The sequence below is a fragment of the Macaca nemestrina genome, chromosome 2 (assembly GCF_043159975.1).
Source record: "Macaca nemestrina isolate mMacNem1 chromosome 2, mMacNem.hap1, whole genome shotgun sequence".
NCBI lineage: Eukaryota > Metazoa > Chordata > Mammalia > Primates > Cercopithecidae > Macaca > Macaca nemestrina.
In genome coordinates this window covers 35,344,680-35,367,202 of record NC_092126.1, presented here as the reverse complement: position 1 = coordinate 35,367,202, position 22,523 = coordinate 35,344,680, and the positions used below count along the sequence as shown (strand labels likewise).

Genomic DNA, 22,523 nt, shown 5'->3' with positions numbered 1-22,523 from the left:
CAGAGGAGTGTATATATGCATCATGGCAAATAGTGAAGGATGGTTTACACTGCAACTGGCTCTGGGAGTAATATGGGTAATTTGCTGTCCTCAGAGTGAATTTGCCATTAAGTATATGTTGACTTTTGCTTGCTCATTTGTATTTTTCTCAGGATGCAGAGAATACCTAACTTTCCTTAGCAATTTCACTGCCTCTATTACAACATGGTTTTAATGATATCCATATGAGACACAAAAATACTGATATTGGTAAAAAGGAGAAGAGTTTGGGTGTTGTTTTACTGGTCTGCTTGAGTGAATGAATACATTGGGAAGAGGGGAGAAATGGGCAAATATTTATAGCTTCTTTTTCTGTATCCCATAAGGTCATTTTGAATTGGTAAGAGGTTATATTCTCATTTTAAGAGTTTTTTTTTTTTTCTCTCTCTCTCTCTCTCTCAAAGCTATGAAGGAGGAGATTTTGAAAAAGCTGCTGAATTATACAAAAGGGCAATGGAAATAAAAGAAGCAGAAACATCACTCTTGGGTGGAAAAGCTCCTTCACACCATTCATCAAGTGGAGACACGTTTAGCTTAAAAACAGCTCATTCTCCTAATGTTTTCCTTCAGCAAGGACAAAGGTAATAGCAGCAGTTAGAATTCTTTGCAAATGTACCTTAAGACAAAATAATTAAACATTTGGAACATTTGAATTTGAAACTTTAAAAAAATGTTTTAAGAAATTTTACTCTTACTATGTGTAACTGCTATTTGTATGAAGTTGTATTGGACTGCATTAAGTTGGAATTGTGATTGTGTCTGTTTTAATTGTTTAAAAGAATTTTCCTATTATCTGGTATCCAAGGATGTAGACACATTAGAATTGTAAGATGACATGAGGAGCAAATCATGAAAAGTGGGTTGGTCTTTGTTCAACAAAAGCTGGCACAGCAGTTAAGGAGTTCAAGAATTCCATGAATCTTGGCCAGGCATGGTGGCTCATGCCTGTAATCCCAGCACTTTGGGAGGCTGAGGCAGGAGCAGCACTGGAGGCCAGGAGTTCGAGACCAGCCTGGCCAACATGGTAAAACAGTCTCCACTAAAAATACAAAAAAATTTAGCCAGACAGGGTGGTGCATGCCTGTAATCCTAGCTGCTTGGGAGGCTGAGGCATGAGAATCACTTGAACCCAGGAAGTGGAGGTTGCTATGAGCCGAGATTGCACCAATACATTCCATCCTGGCCAACAGGGTGAGACTGTCTCAATAAATAAATAAATAAATAAATAAATAAATAAATAAATAAAATAAGAATTCCATGTTTCTTTTCAGCTCTCAAGAGCTACTTTAGCCTCACCATTCCTCTTGCTTTTCAGCAGCAGTCTGGCCCAATTCTCTACCTCAAAGGAAAGTTTCAAGGATTAAAAGGATAATGTTTATGAAAGATTCAAATTGTCTTCAGTGAAACACATTAGTCACAAGAATCCCTATTGCTGCATTTTAAAAAATTCTTTACCCTTTCCTTGAGCAGACTGGTCCAGTCCCTCTGCTTTTTGCTCTGTCTACATTGTGTATTATTTATTACTATATAGTATATGTATCTGCATAATGTCTGAAGTCATTAATGCAGTAACAGGTCAAGCTCTTTAGCATTCTTTGTCTTTTCCCAAAATAGAGATATGATATTCTCCTTTATCTTCCTCCTTAGATGGCCTAAATCTGTCTCTTCATTTACCTCAAACTCAAATTAGTATGCCATTTTTATACTGAAAATTATTTTTATGAATTTTATAAATATTGCAACATTTTAGATATTGTTTTGGACCATTTGTGTATTTATATATAATAAAATCATCAATTTAATACTTGCAAGATCCTAACATGTATTAATTGTAAAAGTGAAATATGTAATAGCCACACTTCACTGTTTTAAAATAAAAGTGCAATTTTAAGTTCTTTTTTCTCCACTCTAGTTTATACAAGAGGGCTGTTCTGCATAATTTTTAAAGAAATACGTTGAACATTTTTTTAGAACTTGAAATGGACCGGGTGTGGTGTCTCATGCCTGTACACCTAGCACTTTGAGAGGCCAAGATGGGCGGATCATAAGGTCAGGAGATCGAGACCATCCTGGCTAACACGGCGAAACCCTGTCTCTACTGAAAATATAAAAGACTAGCTGGGTGTGGTGGCACATGCCTGTAAGTCCCAGCTACTTGGGAGGCTGAGGCAGGAGAATTGCTTGAACCCGGGAGGTGGAGGTTGCAGTGAGCTGAGATTGCACCACTGCACTTCAGCCTGAGTGACAGAGTGAGGCTCCGTCTCAAAACAAAACAAAACAAAAACCTTGAAATGTTATCAATACTTGCTGCTCAGTAGTTTGCTCAGCTTAAGGTTTTGGTTAATGTTCTCTTAAGGCCGAGTTACTACTCACAGGGTGGTCCACAAATCATTATCACCACCACCTGGCAGCTTACTAAAAACTCAGACTCTCAGGCCTCTCCCCAAACCTGTTGAATAAATCTGTATTTTAGCTATAGCCCAAGGTGACTAATAATATGCACATAAGTGTGAGAAGCAGTGGTATAACTGTACAGCACTATAGTGGTAATTTAAAAAGAAATGAGGCAGTATATAATGAGCATCCTTCTTCCTCCTTTGGGAGTAGTCCAAGAGGGAAAAATATAAGATAAAACTATAGCCATTAACATACCTTTCTGGGTTTGGCAGCTGTGAAAGACACAAAGTAATTGAAAACACAAATATACCAGACAATGATTTTAGAATTAAGCTGTTAAGAGCTTAGAATTTGATTATTTAGGGGTACAAATAATTTAATACATAGCAAGTAATGTGTTCAGTTTATCACCTTAGAAAAACTGCTTTAGGAAATAATCTGAGACTAGTACTCTAGAAGAACCCTGACAAAAGGAAAAACTACCTTAAGAATATTATTCTTTGTACCTCCAAAAGTTGTGCCTGAATAACTATAGTTGGGGACATGATCACTCAAAATTATGTATTCTAAAAGAATGAAATCTAAACATAATAAACTATGTTTTGATATTCCTACTTATTTTACTACCAACCCAAACGTTCTCATGTAGAATGCATACTTAAAAAGATAAAAATAGCTGGAACATCTTTGTGTATGCATATTTGAAGTTCTCAAATAGGAATATTTTATTCACATCAATATGCACCTTCACAATGAAAATGGTAGCTTTCAGACAACTCAATTATAAATCTGAATTGGTAGAGTACTTATTTATTCTAGTTACAATTTTCATTCATTAATACTTTTTTTTTTTTTGGGAGACAGAGTCTCACTGTTTTCCAGACTGGAGTACAGTGACGCTCTCTTGGCTCACTGCAATGTCTGCCTCCCGAGTTCAAGCGATTCTCCCATCTCAGCCTCTTAAGTAGCTGGGATTACAGTCACGCACCATCACGCTCGGCTAATTATTGTAGTTTTAGTAGAGACGGGATTTCGCCATGTTGGTCAGGCTGGTCTCGAACTCCTGACCTCTTGATCTACCTGTCTTAGCCTCCCGAAGTGCTGAGATTACAGAAAGAGAAATAAGAAAAAAATGTGATGCAGGGGTCAAAGCTTCCTTTAATAAATATTCTTAGCTGGGCACGGTGGCTCACTCCTGTAATCCCAGCACTTTGGGAGGCCAAGACGGGTGGATCACCTGAGGTCGGAGTTCGAGACTAGCCTGGCCAACATGGTGAAACCTCGCCTCTACTAAAAATACAAAAATTAGCCAGGCATGGTGGCGGGCACCTGTAATCCCAGCTACTTGGGAGGCTGAGGCAGGAGAATCGCTTGAACCCAGGAGGCGGAGGTTGTGGTGAGCCGAGATTGCGCCACTGCACTCCAGCCTAGGCAACAGAGTGAGACTCTGTCTCAAAAAAAACAAAATAAATATTCTTAACTGGCTATTAGGTTTTTTGTGTTGTTCAGTGTACGTATCCAGGGAGTATTTTTATGAGAAGAAACTAGTAATACTTATTTTCTCTACAACATTTAAGTAGAACCATAACTAACTTCCCATTAACAATGAGACAGGAATTAAAGTTGAGTATGTTGTTTTACTATCATCTAGAGTCTCTGTGGTAAGCAAATTTTGGGACTGCTTTTCCATCTTTCACATTAGAATCATTTAAATTTGATTCTCAGATTTGTAGTGTTACAAATCTGGACAAATGCTATGAGTTTAGTAATACTAAATGCAATGATAATTAATTTTTCGTAATCTGCTGCCTTATGCAAGTTTTCATGGCCTGCAGACTGTCAGGAGTATTCTAGGATAGCAACATATCTATTACCAGATTATTTTTTTTCTGGTAAAATAATCCAGTCATTTTTAATGAAAGAATTTAGACAAAAAAAGTTAGATCAATTAGGTAAGATTTGGTGCAGTGTAAGACACAGGCAGTGATGCAATGCCAACTTGAAAGCAGATAAAAGAAGACAGTGAGTTCTAGATATGATACTTTATCAAATTGTAAAATTTTATAAAACCTTACTAAATTGATATGCAAGAATTTCCACAGGAAATTTACTTTTGAAAAACTGCATTTCATTTTTTAAATTCAAAACATCTCTCATACTAGAAATGCTATTTTACAGTTGCATAAGCTAAATTTTTAAAAAATGATAAAAGACTCACCAAGGCAACATAAATAAGTCTCAAGGCTAAAAAAACCTATCCTCCTGCTTTCCTGACTTTACTATAAACATAAGAATCACAGTATAATCCTAGCATCTCAAAACTAGTGTATTGAACACATTTGGTATTTGAGACTTTCTGAAATCTGTTTTTTGAACTTTATTTTACAAATCAGGGATGCACTTTTAATTTTTTACAACATTTTCTCCCTAGAGATATAATTTAGATATCCCTATCTTCAACGTAAAAGTCAAAATAGGAAATAAGCATAGAAACAGCCTACTGGCAATGGTTACACCTGCATGGTATTTATGAGTCTCCAAATTATTGGAAATTTATTTCAACCAAGGTTATCTTAAGTCTTCATTACTTGGATGTAACTCCAGAGAAAACTAATTTATATCAATCAATTTACAGTTTAGTGGTCATGATCCGGGAAAGTGATACTCTACCACTGACTACAAGTCATTGGAGAGGCAGTTTAGAACTTTTCCTTTATGCCTAATATACAGGACAAACCTTGCCGACATCTCATTACCTCAAGAATCAAATTTAAATGAAGTATCCAGGAGTGGCCTAAAGAATGAGTGTAATCTGGGTGGATTTTAGTCTAAATTTATGCCTTGCTCTTCAGTAAAGTATAGTAACTCCAGATATATGCTCCACAGATGCAGTAATTTCTATTCCTGGGTCGGTGCAGAATATAATGTATACTTCCTGAAATCAACTTTGTCTATTCATAAAGATAGCTGCTTTTTATTTGCCTTTGTCTCACTTTGAATATATATAATCCACAGGTTACAGACTTTTCCAATAACTACATTTCAACTTGTATTTCATCAGCAAACATTTGAGAGGATGTTATTTCATAGATTAACTATTTTGAATTCATTGTTGATCAAGTTAGAAGTAGTGGGAAATTTTCTTATAGAAAGCAATTCCAAACATAATGAGCAGATGCTTGCCAGCTCTAATCAATAAGCTGTATGCCTTGTCCTTCTCCCTGTATCTGAGAATCATGTACTGCTTTATTGTCCATGTCCTCATGCAACAGACACAAGGGATTACTGGAAAGAAAAAGATTACAGGATCAGATTTGTCCTTTCCCCACTCCAAAAGGCCAAAACATTTCAACAGCTGTGTTTTCAAGTAAGATTTATATCCTACAATATCCTTTGAGGTTTTCTTACGAGAATGAAACATACATTTTAGGAGAGTCAATGATTTCACTGGAGCGGGGAGAAATAGGCAAGTCACAGGATTTTCAAAAAGTATAACAATTCAGATAAGAATATACATTAATAAATGTTGCCCTAAGTTTTATCAGTTAAAATTTTTTTTTTTAATTTCAAGGGAAGAGGCTTTAACATGAGAAATAAAATATATCCCAGTCCATTATCTACATATTCTTCATCTTGGCCATGAGGTCTTCCAAGCTTTCCCCAGAATCTTCCACTGTTACCTCAGTGACAGAATCTTCTTGCTATTGACAAATAAGGGAAATACAGTGAAAAGAGAACCATATGGAATTCTTGATGCTTAGGAATATATAATCAGTAAGTTTTGACCGTGCTCAACAGGGTTATAAAGTAAATTTTCTTTAACAACTGTCTTCTAATTTTTAGAAGACAAAGTCTTTTACATTCCCCACCAGTCTTTTGATTTACAAGGCAGTAATTTCAATATTCTTGACAGCTCTAGTTTTTTTAAATGACATTGTAGCTAAAACTACCAATAAACAAAAATGAGATCTTCATTTAATCAAAATCTATTATACTTGGTTCATTAATGAGTGAACAAAATCATTTTATTCTGTTTTAAAAGTCTAAAATAAGCTATAAATATTTGCATATTAACACTGAATACCTCTGTCTCACATCTTAATGCCTATAGCATAAAATACCTTAAAACAGGAAATACTTCACTGGCATTACAAATTAGAATGAAGATGAAGAAAAATATTTTATATGATATTTACATATGGGTAAATCGTATTTTTGAAGTACCTTTTTTGGAATTGTGTATGCCACTGTAATTCCTTCAGGTAAGTCTGGAACTGGACCTGAAGAATTTTTCAATTCCTCTTCTGAAACCTCAGATACCAGCTCAATACCTGTAAATTTAATCCTGTATCAGTTTTTAAGGAATTTAATAAGCAATAATTATTCAATTTGTATAATCTTATTAGATTGGCTACCATAAAAGGTTTTGTTTTATGCTGCCATTTCAATTTATAAAAGAACACCTACCCCATTCATTATCTTCATGGATTATCTCTTCCTCTTCTTGCATAACCTCTTGTTTAGGCAGTGCTGCTACCTTTTTCTGTAGAAATCAAACAGCATCAAAGTGTTCTTACTCATTCTCAGTTCTCTAAAGCATTAATCAAGAATTTTCCTTTATGACTAATATATAGGACATTACAAGCCTTAATCAAGAATTCAGACAGGCTTTTTATCTTACCAAAAGCAAGAAAGAACATTCATTTTTGAAGTATGGTGAATAAATTAACCATTTATCTTGTATTCCAAATCTGTTTAAGTTATTTATTGTCCTATGCAATATGATCCCTCATGCATTCTAACAGAGTGCCATATACCTTATATTCTTCCTGCTGCTTCCTGCAATTTCTGTCATCACACTGGGGATTTGGCTTCATGGACATAGTAGGAAAAAAATCCTGCATTGCATTGTATCCAAGGTAAAAACTAACAGTACCAAAATTTAACAGAAACCTAGAAAAATCAAAGTAGACATAAAGAAATTAAATCCATGAAAAATACTAGAACAGTTAAATTTTTAAAAAATAACTTTGAAATGGGTAAATGATACACTTTTTAAATCAGAAAACAGAAATCTGCATCCAGAAAACAGCAATTTTCTCTTATTTACAGTGCCTGGCTCATAGTAGATGCTTCAGTGTTTATTGAATGAAGGAAAGAAAAGATTACTCCATTTCATCAACTGTAGAACACACTATTTTTTTGAACCTCTAATAAAGATTAAATGCTGGCAGCTGAACTATTACATGTCAATAACTTCAAGAAGCATGCTGATTTCAGAGAAGCTAAAACGCGGGAGAAGTGTATTTTTTAAATCCCTGATATATGGTATTAAAGCTACTTAATTTTTTTTAACATTTTGTATGTAATTTACTATAAAATGCACAATCTTAAATGTATAGCTCAGTAACATTTTGTATGAGTCTTTCATGGAACCACCACCAGATCAAGATATAGAACATTTTCAGCAACCCATGTGCCTCCAGCTCCCTCCTGTCCTCTTCCCAGTCAAATCTGATACTTTTTACTCTGCTGCCCATACTGGAGTACAGTGGTGTGATCATGGCTTACTGTAGCCTCACCCTCCCAGGCTCAAGCAATCCCATCTCAGTCTCCCAAGTAGCTGTGATTACAGGCAAGCACCACCATGCTTGGCTAATTTTTGCATTTTTTTTTGGTAAAGATGGGGCTTTGCCATGTTGCCCCAGGCTGGTCTCGAATTCCTGGGCTCAAGCGATCTGCCTGCCTTGGCCTCCCAAATTGTTGGGATTACAGGCGTGAGCCACTGCACCCAGCCAATCTGATGTCTTTTATTAGGTTGGCGCAAAAGTAATTGCAGTTTTTGTTAAACGTAATGACAAAATCTGCAATTACCTTTGCACTAACCTAATAAAAGTTTTTATACAGAAAAAATCACATAAAAAAGATAAATGACAAAAGAAAAATATTTGCAAATACACATTCTTAATATACAACAAGACAAAAAAGAGCAACAACTATTAGCAGACAATTCACAGATGAAGTGTTCAACTTTTTTCACAAATAAAAATAAAAATTAAATGCCTATTTTTTACCCACCAGAATGACAAAGGTTACAGAGTTTGATGATACCCAAAGTTATCAAAGGTATGGGTCAACCAGGTACTCCTAAACTATGATACAAATGTATAATCTAAACTATAATACAAATGTATAATCCTTTTGCAGGAGAAATTTAGTAAATATTTCATAAATTCAGAAATTCTACTTTTAAAAATGTGTACTATAGGCCAGGTGCAGTGGCTCATGCCTGTAATTCCTAACACTTTGGGAGGCCGATATGGGCAGACTGCTTCAGCCCAAGAGTTCAAGACCAGCCTGGGGAACATAAGGAGACTCTGTTTCTACAAAAAATACATAAAAATTAGCTGGGCGTGGTGGTGGGTGCTTGTAGTCACAGCTACCTGGGAGGCTGAGGTAGGAGGATCACTTGAACCTGGAAGGTGGAGACTGCAATTAGCTGAGATTGTGCCTCTGCACTCCAGCCTGGGTGACAGAGTGAAACCCTGTTTTTAAAAAAAAAAAAAAAATGTACTATAGAAAACTCTAGGCTGGGCACGGTGGCCTGTAATCCCAACACTTTGGGAGGCTAAAGTGGGCAGATCACTTAAGCTCAGGAGTTCAAGACCAGCCTGAGCAACGTGATGAAACTTTGTCTCTACAAAAAATACGAAAATTAGCCAGGCATTGTGGCATACACCTGTACTTCCAACTACTTGGAAGGCTGAGGTGGGAAGATCACTTGAGCTCGGGAGGTTGAGGCTGCAGTGAGCCATGATTGTGCCACTGCACTCCAGCTTGGGCAACACAGTGAGACCTTGTCTCCAAAAAAAGAAAAAGAAGAGAGATCAATCTAGTATTCAGAGATATATACAAGATGTAGCCTGTAGCATTGTTAATAAAAAAAAAAAAAAGAATTAAGTAGCCTAAATGACCATCAACAGAGGGGCTAGCTAAATAGGACACATCCTTAAGAGAATACTTGGTTAGCCATGATTCTTTGCTTCTTTTTTGTATCATACTATGAAATGTTTTGTTTAGACAGGGCCTAATACTGTCTAAAGAGGCTATTTGCTCATATGAAATAGCCCTAGACCATTACTTTGAGAGTTTATATGTATGCTTTTTTCAATTTCTTTGCTAGCAACTGACACTTCTTATTGATTGGTGCCTCCATGTATCTTGTTGCAGTTTGTTCTTATTATATTGGAGGCTTAGGATATACAACTAAGCTTATTAAAGTTGTGAAATGAGGGAAAATAAATGGCCTGAATTAGAGAACACCTAAAGGGGATCTGCTTTTAATGAAGTATGAGTTGATTCATAAACTCTGACATAAATTTTAGCAGCAAAGAAATCTTTTCCCTTCTTTTTAGCTATAGTTTAGATAGTAAAGTTGCTGGATGTTTGTTTTTGGATAGCAGAGGTATCCAAAAGCAGATTTTAAGAATCTGTTTTTTTTTTTTTTAAGTATTCTTAATGCGTTTTATATTAACACTAATATAAATGTTAACATTTTATGTATATGTAAGTGTAAAATTTACAGTAACAATGTTTAATTACATTAACATTAATAATTACTGTTTAGTCACATTGGGGTTATTTTTGGTAAGACTTAAATCAAGATAGTAGAAACAAGTGTGTTTAAGTCTCCATCCACTGGTCAGACTTGGAAAGATTTAAATCATTTGGTTAATGCTTCATAAATAAATACGTCACTACCATTGTATCATTTCATAAAAGCTATTCCAAATGCAGGGAGTAACTGACATTCTATATATTCATGTATGAATATCAATATACGTAATATTTAATATAGCAATATATATGAAAAGTAGACATACATATATAAAATAGAATGTACACGTATGCATATATAAAACATTTAAAACTACATTTAAAAGTAACTATATACTTAGCTTATAATTTTAATTTCTGAAATGCTTTGTGAAATATATTTATTTTTATTGAAAGCACACAAGACTATTCAGAAAAATTAGCCCTGACTTACTTTAACACGTTTTGTACTAAGATCCCGGCAACCACACCCATAGTGGTAGGAAGACTGGCTGCACAAACACCTTCTCGTTTCAGAGTCTTTTCATCAATATTTGCAGCAACTACAAGTGGTGGAGCACACTACATGAAAAAGAATAAAAGAAAACACATTTCAAAAAAAAAAGAGGAAAAGTATGAGATGTTCCAAATAGTATTCCATCCAAGTTTGTGTTTTCTTTGAATTGTAATACATTTTCAATGCCCCTAAGAACTCAAGTACCTAACAGTGAAGAATAATCCAAAAAGAGTAATGCATACCGCAAAACAAGCAGATTCTCCAGGAATTATGAGCTGTATATGCCCTGAAACTGCATTTTCACTGACCCCAGATTCCATCCATGTTTGTCCAAGTTCATTACAAGCCTTAGTAGAAATGGGTGAAAACACAAGGAAAAAAAAAAAAGAGCAAGAAGTAATTTACAATACATTCTTTGAACTGAATGGATTACCAAGGTCTTTTAAAATTAATTTTCAAAACAAATGAGGTAAGTTGTAAGATAATGGAATTCCTTGGTAATTACCATACTCTATTTAAAGAGTAAAGTGACAGTATTCAAGATGCAATCAGTAAATATTATTAAATTGAATCAAAGTTTATTGGATTTCTTGTCAAATTGATGTGAAATTTCACTTTTCTAAAATAATTTCAAGAACAAAAAAAGGCAAAATATCATCTGAAAAGTTAAAAACAATATTCAAAAGGAAAATAATTATTTTTATTTTTGAGAAACCAGGTTTTTAGGCAATTTATACATATTTATACATTTATAAAATAAAGTAACAAAAGCTAAAACTAACGCTGACCAATAATTATTATAAGATACCAATTTAAGAATTATACATCAGAGGTATTTGCTGTTTCACAGTTTACCAGCAAAAAGAGTAGGATACTGTAACACATGTTACAGCAGCAAGGTTAGACAGGTATCACAGCTATTAGAATAGATTTTAAGAGTAGGCTAAGAGAACATTACAAATAAAACACAGAAAAGGGTTTACATTCAGAACTGTTTTTAGGATGGGAATTATATACAGGAAAACAGCTAAATCCATGAATATATCTTGCACAGCAGGAATACTCACTGTATTTATTGTCATTCGAGCTTCAAAATTGTCCACACAGCTAAGAACTAGATCAACAGGTTTTCCTTCTTCTAACCCACCATTACTAGTCAAAGAAAATAAGTTTGAAAAACATCAGGACACAAAATACACTCTAATACATTATACTTACTTGTTCAGTCCAACATTTATACTTTCATTAAATGTTTGACTATAATTATCACATAACTGTGTAATATTAAAGATATATATATATATCAAGTATTGAGTAACATACAAATATAACATCAATGGTACTGTAGTATTACTTATTTTACAAGAACTACAAGGGTGAAGGAAGTATAAAGTATGTTCACAACAGTTACTTTTTCACTACCGGCTTTCACATTTTTATTCATGCTTCATTATAAATGCAATAAAAGCTAATTGGATGCAATTCATTATTTCAGTGGTGGTCTGACAGTCTCTGAAGAAAACCATTTTCAGACAGAAATACAATCTAGAACACAGAACTTAAAACTGATACTCTCTTCTTATATTGTAACTTACAGGGGTTTTTTGCTTGTTTGCTTTTTAATTGTTTTTGGACAATATATACCTTTAAATGATATTCTAATACATAAAAATTACACAAAAATTACTGTTCTAAAAAAATGGAAAAATATATATCAATCTTCCATTCATTGGATTAATCCATAGATTTTTCTAATAATTTTCTAATACTTGAGCTGGACATTATACAAAATATTCATAAATTAAAATTTTACCTTATTCTATCCATGAAATGTTGAAAGTTTTCCACTGTGGTTATATTATAGTTGTGTACTTCAAAAAGAACATCAGGATTAATGTTCCTAAGAAAGAAAAAGGGAATGATTATAAGCCTGTAATCCTAGCATTTCAAGAGGCTGCGGTGGGAGGATTACTTGAGTCCAGGAGTTCAAGGCTACAGTGAGCTATCATCGCACCCACTCCACCCCAAACTGGGGGACACAGTGAGACCCTGTCTCTAAAAAAAAAAAAAATGTTTTTAAAAAGACTACTACTAGTAGCTGTACTAAGAAAAAGCTGTGAGGAAAAGAATTGAAAGAGCTAAAGGGCATTTGACATACCTTAGAGAAGCGAATTCAAGCTATTCAAAGAAAACCCAAAGTTCTTTTCTATCTCTTTTATCTCACACTTTAAGGACTAGGTTCATTTTTGTCATAAAGATTACAAAACTGTTCCCACCCCAATTAATCTAAGTGTTGGGAATTAAGACTTAACCATGTCCAGTAACTACCTATAGCTCAGCCTCACTTCCTTATTCCAGTTAAGAACAAATTTGGGGCCACAAAGAAAGTTCCTAAAGCAGGGATTGGTGAACTGTGGCCCATGGGCCACATCTGGCCCACCACCTGTTTTTGTGCAGCCTTCAGGCTAAGAATTTTTTTCCATTTTTAAGTGGTTGGGAAAAGAATCAAAAGAACATTTTATGACATATAAAAATTGTATCAGCCAGGCACGGTGACTCATGCCTGCAATCCTAGCACTTTGGGAGGGCTAGGTGGGCAGATGGCTTGAGTCTCAAGAGTTTGAGACCAACCTGGGCAATATGGCAAAACCCCATCTCTGCTAAAACTGCAAAACATTAGCCAGGCATGGTGACACGTGCCTGTAGTCCTAGCTACTCAGGAGGCTGAGATGCGAAGATAGCTTGAGCCTGGGAGGTGAAGGTGCAGTGAGCTGAGATTGTGTTGCTGCACTCCAATCTGGGTGACAGAGTGAGACTCTGTCTCAAAAAAAATTCGTTTTTTAATTTAAAAAATTAAAAATTGTATGAAATTCAAATTTTGGAGTGCAAAAATAGAATTTTATTGGAGCACAGACATGCTTATTCATGTTTATGTTGCCTACAGCTGCTATCACACTACAACTAACAGTTGCAACAGAGAACATCTGGCCCTCAAAGACTAAAATATTTATTATATAACCCTATACATAAAAAGTTTGCCAACCCCATGTCCAACAGGTAAGAGAATTCTTTGTACAAGTGAAATCTGCATTTTATAGAGAAAAATTAAGATCCATTTACATTAACTCATATCAAATACATAAAGTAAGATTTCACTGAATATGTTTCTTGATTGCTATTCCATTTACCTCAGAGTATGTTCTGCTGCTTGAACTTTACTTAATCCTGCTTGATGAGGTTGGAAGAAAAGTCTATTCATATTGGCGAGTTCCACCTTGTCATAATCAAAGAGTAGCAACTAAAATGAAAACAGTGGTATTCTGATGAAAAACATACCAAAAAACTAAAAATATCAAAGAATAAATTAGAGAGCTTTACATTTAATTAGTTTAACAGTTTGATAATAATATTAGCTAACTTTACAACACTGGGTGCCATATATTAATTCATTGAATGCTCATGTGAGGCATGTAGGTACTATTATCCTTATTTTAAAAATGAGGCAACTACAACACTTGTCCAAAGGCCACTCATCTAATATGGGGTGAAAATGGCATTCAAACTCAAGCATTCTCAATCCAGCATCTGCACCGCAACCACAATGCTTTGTTGCCTCTCTAAATAATTCACTCAAAAATTAATTCCCTTTCATTCCATTTTTTAAAACTGTGGCAAAATCCTACTTCATTTCCATTTTTTTGCTAAAAGTCAGGAATCTATTGGATAAATGAAATCTTTAAATAAGATAAAAACAAATGCTGTAACTTAAAATATAGTATAACATGACTCCTTTTGTGTATATGACAAAATATATACCAGTGACATGGCTAAAACATCATTCCAAATAGAATTACAAACCAGTTAATTGTTGTTTCCTGCTATATACTTAAGCCTGTTTCAAAAAGCATTTCACACACACACACACACACACACACACACACACACAAATGGCAATTAGATCACATTTCTTATCGATAAGAACAGGCTAGAGACAAGGACTTCCTAAGTCCCTTCTTGATATGAAATTCTGTGACTCTGTAATACAATTCTCAGCATACTAAACAATAAACACAAAAATGGGATTTTCTTCTCAATAAAAAAAACTAAAAAGAAAAAAAATTAACCTAACCCATAACTCCTAGATAGCCCTTAATACCTTGCTAGAAAAGATCTCACTCTCCAAAATTTTCTAATCCTACTTAAGAGTCTCCAAAACATAGTTTATTTAAGTTCATCAATAAATATTTATTAGGTCAGGCTAAGTATTAAATGAGTTTCTGCCTCATAGCTTGTTTATACATAAGTTGCGGGAAACATTAAACTTGGGAACAGAAGGTCTGAGGTGTAACTCTGCCACTAATTAGTTCTGATTGTGGGTAAATCATTTTCACTTTTTAGGCCTGTATCTTCATCTCTAAAATAAAGCAGCGAGTATAGATCTGGTGATCCAAGGCATCCCAGATACTTTAAAGAGATCCCAGAGGCTTTCAGAGATAAGAAATGGACTCTGGGTTTCCTAACATCTTCTACTTTCCTGTTTAACCTCATTAATTCGCTTCATATTTATCTGTTTTACAAATTAAAGAAAGACTTCCTGAAACTTACCTGTGTAGATTCTGTTTACAAACTTGAGGGCACACTGGAATCACTTGGAGAATTTTTAAAAATACATATGTTTGTGCCTCATCCCCAGAGATTCTTATATGGGGTGCAGTCTGGACACCAGAATTTTTTAAAACTTCCCAGGTGATTCTAACTACAACAATATATAAATACTGTTCTACCTCTTTGCTACTCAAAATGTGGCCTGGTCTAGCTAATGCAGCTAGCATCTAGCTAATGGAGCTAGCATTAGCATCACCTGAAGCTTGTTAGAGATGCAAGCACACTTCTCCAACTTTAATATGCAAATGAATCATTTGGGGATCGTGTTACAATACAGATTCTGATTCACTATGTCTGGGGTAGGTATTGAGAGCTGATACTGATGTTACTACTTCAGGGACCAAACTTAGAGTAGCAAGGATCCAGTGGTTCTCACTAGTGTAATCCTAGGAACATCATCATCAGGATCACCTGGGAGCTTGTTAGCAAGTCAATTATTAAGTCCACCTGATACCTATAAAAATCAACACCACCAGAGTAGGATCTGTTAATCTGTGCTTTAATAAGGCTTCCAACTAATTGTGATAACATATTCAAACTTGAGAGCCGCTAATCTCAATAATCTCTATTATCCCTGGTCAATAGAGGTCAGTGATCTCTAATATCCCTGGTCAGGGTAATTAAGTCAGCTATAAGCAATTTTTATCCAGATTTTGTAAATCTTTTGAAAGATATTAAAATTTCAATGAACATCTTTAGTATTTTGGTGTTATTTCTATATTGATAAGTGAGTGCCAATTTTGAAATCACTTTCTTTTAAGAATTTGGGGTAGATCAACATATTAGAAAGCATTGGTAAACTGGGAGAATGCTTCCTTTGCCAGAACAACAAATTAAAGGATACATAATTGTGGAAAGTTTATTTATTCAACCATTATGTATCTAACATCATAGACTTTGGCTTTATAAATCTAAGACTGGTAGACTGAATTCTGGTACAAGAAAGTTACTTCTTTCTACCCATAATCTAAATAAATTTTAGAAAAAAGTAAAGAAGTACCAATTTTTAAAAATTCATCCAGAGCATTCTCTAGTTCAAAATCAAGAGTAGGAAAGGTACATGTTTTCTATTCTGTCTGGTATGTTTAATAAAATAATTGTTAGATGTTTCAGTGTTTCACACACTATCAAATTAACAGCCTTCTTTCCTAAGCTTCTGTATCTAAAACACTTAAGTCCAAATTGTTTACATATTACTTCAAACAAAAACGTTTCTAAACACAACTAGACAATCTTTGTCTAATTAGAAATAATATCACCTTTTATTTGGGTGGGGATATGTCTCAACCCAAATAGAACAATCTAGATTAATACACTGCAAGTCAATAAGCCATTAGTAAAGAAAAAAAAATCCTAATTTGTACCTGATTTACTCCAGGAGTGAGTAGTTCCCTATACAAGAGGCAAAGAGAAATGTTTTTACCTTACCAATGCCACATCTTGTCAGCATTTCAGCAGTCACACTACCTACTCCACCAACACCTACTATTGCTACGGCAAAGGTACGGATTTTCTGTGAAATACAAAATAGTATGTGTTGGTTAATAGGTCTTCATCAAATATATCACCAGAAGTTATTTTAATTCACTGAATTCATCTTACAAAAACTTGGAAAGGGTTTATCATACCTCATAGTCGCTTACAATTCCCATTCGTTTCAATGCCATCAAGCGGCTTAAAACAAAGAAAAATATGTTTTAAAGCTTACAGTCTTTTAGGTAATAGTAATACAAACAGACATACATCACCACAGAAAATAAACACCAAAATATAATCATTACTAATCGTTTCAAAGAGGAGGATGCTTACAGGCTGGTTTTTACCAGATGAAACTCAATTGCCCAGGTACCTTAAAAACTCCCAAGTGTAGTCCATGAAACAAGATTGGTTTTTAAAAGCTATGTATTCTGATTTGCAACCAAGATTGTGACTACTACTTAAATGTTAAGGGTCAAAGTTAAATTTCAACATTTTTCTATGCTTTGGTAGAATACGTAAATATTTAATGTTTTAACACTCAGATCTCCATCATCAGAGTAAATTCATGGCTGGAATTCCATTCTCGTTGCCTCTGCCCACAATGGATGATGTCTACTTTTAGTAAGCACCTACTGTATGCCAAAGACTCTAAGAGGTGCTTTAACTAGTTACTGGTAATCTGCAGTTTAAGTCTATAATTAATTCCCATTCATCTTCACTTTAAGGAGTCAAATAGTTCCACCAGGCTTGTCAGGAAATTCAGCCTCCACCCCCATTTTCCACTCCCTCACTTTTAACTCCGTTACCATCATATTCCTAAACAACATGCTAACATTGTATTTCTTTTCAGTTATAGTCAATTATCTGAATCAGATTTTTCTCTTAGCATTCATCCCTACTGCACACAGACATTTTCCATCCCACCAACCTCCCAATATTATTATATGGTCATCTTGGTTAGATGTTAACTCTTCACAACCGGGTCATGCAGTATATTAAAACTTACCCTTTCCTTTAACCCCCAACCCTGAAGTTAATAAGTGTGCTTCTCCTGATGCTTAATTTCCTATGTATTTTCACAAAATCAACTCCAACTTTTCACTAGTTGTCTAAAGTTCCTCTAGATACATTCATATTCATGAGGTATTCTATCAATTTCATCTTCTTAAAGATGTATCTCCTAGAATCTGACATGATGTCTCTAGACTTACTGCACATACAGCTCCCTTCCTAGGCTCTTCCTTCATCATTAAGTCTCTTAATTTCTTTAAGAGACTACAAAGTCTCTTAATTTCTTTATTCTGTATTAATCCACTGCTTCCTGTATGCTATAGCTCACTAGTTCTAAAGTGTCTATGGATCAGCAACAGGACCACCTGAGAATTTAATAGAAATGAAATTTCTTAGGCCTTACCCTATAATCACCCACTGAATCAGAAATCTTGAATGTGGAGTCTAACAATTTGCTCTAACAAGCCCTCCAGTAATTCTGATGCACATGACAGTTTAAAAGACTGTCATCAGTTATTAAACTTACTCTCTTGCTGTGGTTAGAACATCTTTCAGTAGTTTTGCAAAGGGTACAGCAGAGGTAAATTTTGAGAACTTTCATGTCTGAAAATGTTCCTTATCAAAATTCTGTTCTTTATAAAAATGACAAAGCAAAGGGCATATAATTGTGGGAAGCTACACGTATACTCTTAATCGATAGTTTAACTTGGTAAAGAAGTCTAAAGTTAGAATTGTCTTTCAACATTTTAAGGTATTGCTCCAGTGTCTCCTAGCTTGTAAAATTTCACAGTGTCCCTTAATGTGAATCTGTTCTCATCCCTTGTGCTGAGTTTTTAGTGAACCCTTTCAAAATGAAAACTCACATTTTCAGTTCTGGGAATTTTCCTTGAAGAATTTGGTTACTTCCTTGTTTGGTTTGTTTCCTGGACTGTCTGGAACTATTATTTGGAAGTTGGACCATTTGGATTTGTCCTTTATCTTCTTTCTCCAATTATCTACCATTTTAGTTTTCTGCTCTATTCTCTGGATGATTTCTTTTGACTTTATTTTCCAACACTTCTATTAAGATTTTCATTTCTATTACCATCTCCATTTGCAAGAATTCTTGATCATCTAACTACTTTGCACCTTGTTCCTGTATCATTTGTACCATATCTTCTCTCATCTCAGGATACTAATGATAATTTAGGGGGATGTGTTTCTCTTACATAGTCTATCCAAGTTGCTATTTTTATTTCTTTCATGTTAGAAGTTTCTCTCATCCTTTGTTCTGTTCATATTTAAGAGTGGGACACTAATAAAGGTAACAATATAGGCAATACTGTTTGACTTCACTGGCCTATTTAGTTGAGAAACCCACAATGTCAGTGTCTTTCAGTCTTTCCTCTTGGCTCTATCAGATTCCCTAGAGAATAATCTTTCAAACTCCAACCTGAGTTGGAGTTCCAACCCCGCGATCAGCTGTTGGAAGTGAAGAAGCAAGGCTGGGAGTCTCAGCATTCAGTATGTAAGCATTTAGTTTACATTCAGTCACAACATTCAGCATGTAAACAATCAGTTTACCCCTTCTTTCAGGTACAAAGACCTGCCCCAATTATTCTTGGAAATCTTCTATTTTAGTCTTTCTAATGAAGAAATCTCTACTCTCCTCTTCTGGTAGGGAAGGAATGTTTGCCCAGTTACCCACAGTGGAGTAGGGGATCTGGGGCTTTGTTTCTTCAACAGATTTTCAACTGAAAGTTTTGGGGTTTTTTAGCCCTCCCCGAAGTTCTCCAAGTACCTGTGTCTATTCCTGAGCCTTTGGGGATTCCTGCAATAAACTGGGTTGCAAGCTTAAGATTAATGAATCTATTAAATCAGTTACCTTCACCCATCCCTTCTCTAGTTTCCAAATTGTTACTATAATCAAGTACAGGGACACACCCCTCCCCATAAGTTATTAATATGAACCCTTTATATTTTCAATGGGAGTTTTCTTTTAAAAAATTCCTTTACTGTCATTTTAGTGAAGTTGGTTAGAAAGTGATGCAGATCCATCACAGGAATTTGCTATCCTTACCTTGATGCTCCCTTCAATCTTTAAATAACCTGAAAAGCATGGATGGCAACCCCATTTTACAAATGAGGGAAACAGTTTGGGTTAATCAACTGTCCAAGATTAGCTAACTGGCAAACAGTATTCTGAGCTGGGTTTCTGGGTCAAGATTTGATACCAGGTTTTCTAATCTCAAAGCCTCTCCAGTTTTTCCACAAGCTTATAACTATATTCCATAACACATAATTTTACGGTTACTTATGTTGTTTAATATCCCACATCCATGTAGTCTCTCAAACTGAAGCAAAAGTCAGGGGCTTTATATTTCTTTTGTATCTCTTGAAGCAGTTAAAATGGTGTTGAACACATACATATCCCTTTCCTATAACCTTCTGTACTTCATCATAATTCAATAACCTGTACTTTATCAATAATAACACGGTACTTTATCATAATTCTTACCACCTGTACTGCAATGCACGTTTACTTTTCTATTTATCTCATACTCATCTGGTAAGCTCTACAGGAAAAAGACCATGTCTACTTTATATTCACAGTGTCTGCGCATAATAAGTACTCAATACAAAGTAAATAATGTTGTCAAGGAGGACTGGAGATGAAAAGGTACTCAGTAAATATTTGCTGTATGAACAATTCAAAAAATTAAAGCTGACTTTTATTAAAATTCCATATACCAGTGAAGAGCTTTGGGTATGAAACTGCCATCTCCTGTATAGCAATTTTAATAAAGTCAATGGCGCAAATCAGATAGGAAATACTAAATATTTAGACTTGAGTTCTGAAAGTCTTGTTTGTCATCATTACAATGTCAAGGGATCATCTCATATTAAAATAATGTCTGAAAGACAACTTAAGTTCATGACCCATATTCCTCTGCTTTTCATTCTGGAGGGAAAATTTCAAAGTCTTCATTTGTAAAATTTTAAAATGTTTTAAAAATGTCAAATAGTTTCCACTTATTCTGATTAGAGATGTCAGTTCATGCTTATTTAATCTCTAAAAGTTTTGGACCATTAACCCTTCGTATTTGGCAACACAGTTAAAACAGTGCACCTTAAGACTTCTACTGCGGCTTTATATATCACAAACTAAAACCTGTTTTAAAAATCAAAACTCTTATGCTCTTTAAAGGAAAAAAGCAACAATAAAATCTTCCTTATCTACTTTAACACTATACAATTTTTAGCTACACGACTTAATTGTTTTTACTGGGGAGATGGTTCATGAGAATTTTACATTAAGACAAATCGAATGCAAGACAGGCCATATTATTTACTACCAAGGCATGAACCTGAGGTGGCTATTTAAGCCTCAATTTTCTCACCTATATAACGGGGGTAAAATAGTAGCAATCCCATTGGGTTTTGGTGAGAGGAGACAATGCATGTAAAGTGCTCAGCACAGTGAAAGCTCAATAACTGCTTGCTACTAAATGCACCTAGCAATAAAATCTTGCATAAGGTTTACCATGTACAAGCGCTACTCTAAGACCTTTATACATACTGATTTTTTCAATCCCCACAACTATGACAGAGATAGATATTACTGTTATCTTCATTGTATAGGTGAGAAGCTGAAGCGGAGAGTTTCACAACTTGCCTAAGGTTAGGCAGTTATTAAGAGAGTAGTTAGATTTGAATTGCAATCAGTCTGGCGGTAGAGTCCTTACCCTTAACCATTGCACTACATTCCATCTGCTGAATTGACAAGCTTTATTAGGAAAGAAGAAAAGAGAGGCCTGGGCAGTCTTGGTAATGTCGAATGGTTTGAGATGTTAAGGAGCACCCGAATATCTCAGATTAGAGCTAATCCCGCTCTCCCCCGCCCCGCCCCCATTTAAGATGCATTGATAAGCCTTTATGAACCTCAAAGTTTACCTTGGCAGGTTTTACATCTTCTAAAAGTTCTTACTATCAGTCTTATACACAGCGAGGTGGACTAATTAAGAGGCAAGGGCGATAGGAAACTGGACATACGTCCTCAGCAGGCACAGGAGCAGCACCATATGGCTGACTCACTGGATGTTTATTAAAAAGAGAAATAATATCTTCCGATCAGTACTAAGATGTGGCCTTGCCCATTTGGGAACAGGATTCCCAGACCAAGAAAAGGGTGGAGGGAGTCCGCATGAGCGGGACGTGGAAGGCTCCTCACTTCTGACCTCACGGAGCTTGACCTCGTCTCCCGCGCCTGCCTCGGACCGGCGACGCAGGTTACCTGTAGGGATTCGAATCCACCACCTCTGAGCTCATCTTATCGATGCGGACCCGGCCGCCCCCTCCTTCGCCGCTCCCCGGGACCCGCCGATTTCTCTCCTGGGCAAGTTCCCGCTCCAGCTCCTGGACCCGCTGCTGCAGCCGCTCCACAAACTCGGCCATGGCTGGGACTCCGGCCGCCAACGCTCCCAGCCCGGGCCTTCGCCGCCGCCTTCGCCCCACGCTGCTCGGCTGGGCCCGCAAAGGGTACTTGGGGAGGCACCTAGCCGCTGCCTTCCTAGCCCAGAGACCTGGGGAAGTGCACCCAGCGCCTCACAGACAGACACGTCTCCTTCACTCCTTCCTCGGAGCCGCTTCCGGTGCGTCGCAGACATCGCTCCCCCTTAGCAAAAACCTGGCTCTTCCGGCTTCCTTCCTCTCTGGGTAGGCTAAACCCGGCCGCAGCAGGACCGGGGTGATAAGTGTCCAGGGCAGGAGGCCTGCGATGCTGCCTTTCTAACCGGGTGTCTAGGAGAAATAGGGTCTTTTTATTCTTGGGCTCGAGGTC

The 22,523-nt window shown here is 35.8% G+C and overlaps 2 protein-coding genes across 5 annotated transcripts in view; one reads left to right on the top strand and one right to left on the bottom strand.

Moving 5' to 3' along the window:
• LOC105490372 (nephrocystin 3) overlaps positions 1-10,615 on the top strand; it is a 51,313-nt gene extending 40,698 nt beyond the window's left edge. The window contains exons 27-28 of one of the 2 annotated variants that reach the window (XM_071090922.1): positions 444-620; positions 7,549-10,615. In XM_071090922.1, the coding sequence (XP_070947023.1) occupies positions 444-620; positions 7,549-7,588 (217 nt within the window). In that variant the 3' untranslated portion in view covers positions 7,589-10,615. Of the gene's footprint in view, positions 1-443; positions 1,936-7,548 lie in introns of those variants that run through there. The other variant, XM_011755894.3, reaches the window with a different exon arrangement.
• On the bottom strand, positions 5,461-22,340 carry LOC105490370 (ubiquitin like modifier activating enzyme 5). Of its 3 annotated transcripts, none has more exons than XM_071090923.1 (12): positions 21,638-22,340; positions 16,843-16,888; positions 16,638-16,727; positions 13,738-13,847; positions 12,363-12,449; positions 11,617-11,701; positions 10,792-10,896; positions 10,487-10,614; positions 7,254-7,389; positions 6,904-6,979; positions 6,661-6,767; positions 5,461-6,137 (listed from the first exon to the last, which is right to left on the bottom strand). In XM_071090923.1, the coding sequence occupies exons 2-12, from the start codon at positions 16,879-16,881 to the stop codon at positions 6,054-6,056; spliced, it is 1,047 nt and encodes a 348-aa protein (XP_070947024.1). In that variant the 5' UTR covers positions 16,882-16,888; positions 21,638-22,340; the 3' UTR covers positions 5,461-6,053. The 3 variants fall into 3 exon arrangements, with proteins under 3 accessions (XP_070947024.1, XP_011754195.1, XP_070947025.1); XM_011755893.3 differs by having other exon boundaries at positions 21,978-22,340; XM_071090924.1 differs by lacking the exons at positions 16,638-16,727; positions 16,843-16,888; positions 21,638-22,340 and adding an exon at positions 16,579-16,600.
• Between the last annotated feature and the right edge of the window lie 183 nt (positions 22,341-22,523).

Bases quoted from the DNA above. Each gene is read 5' to 3' on its own strand.
- LOC105490370 (XM_011755893.3), bottom strand. From the start codon at position 22,138: ATGGCCGAGTTTGTGGAGCGGCTGCAGCAGCGGGTCCAGGAGCTGGAG. The intron at 10,615-10,791 runs GTATGCATTACT...TTTTTCATGTAG, and splicing joins GAGAATCTGCTTGTTTTGCG to TGTGCTCCACCACTTGTAGT. The intron at 7,390-10,486 runs GTAAGTCAGGGC...TGATTTTTCTAG, and splicing joins TTAGTACAAAACGTGTTAAA to GTTTCTGTTAAATTTTGGTA.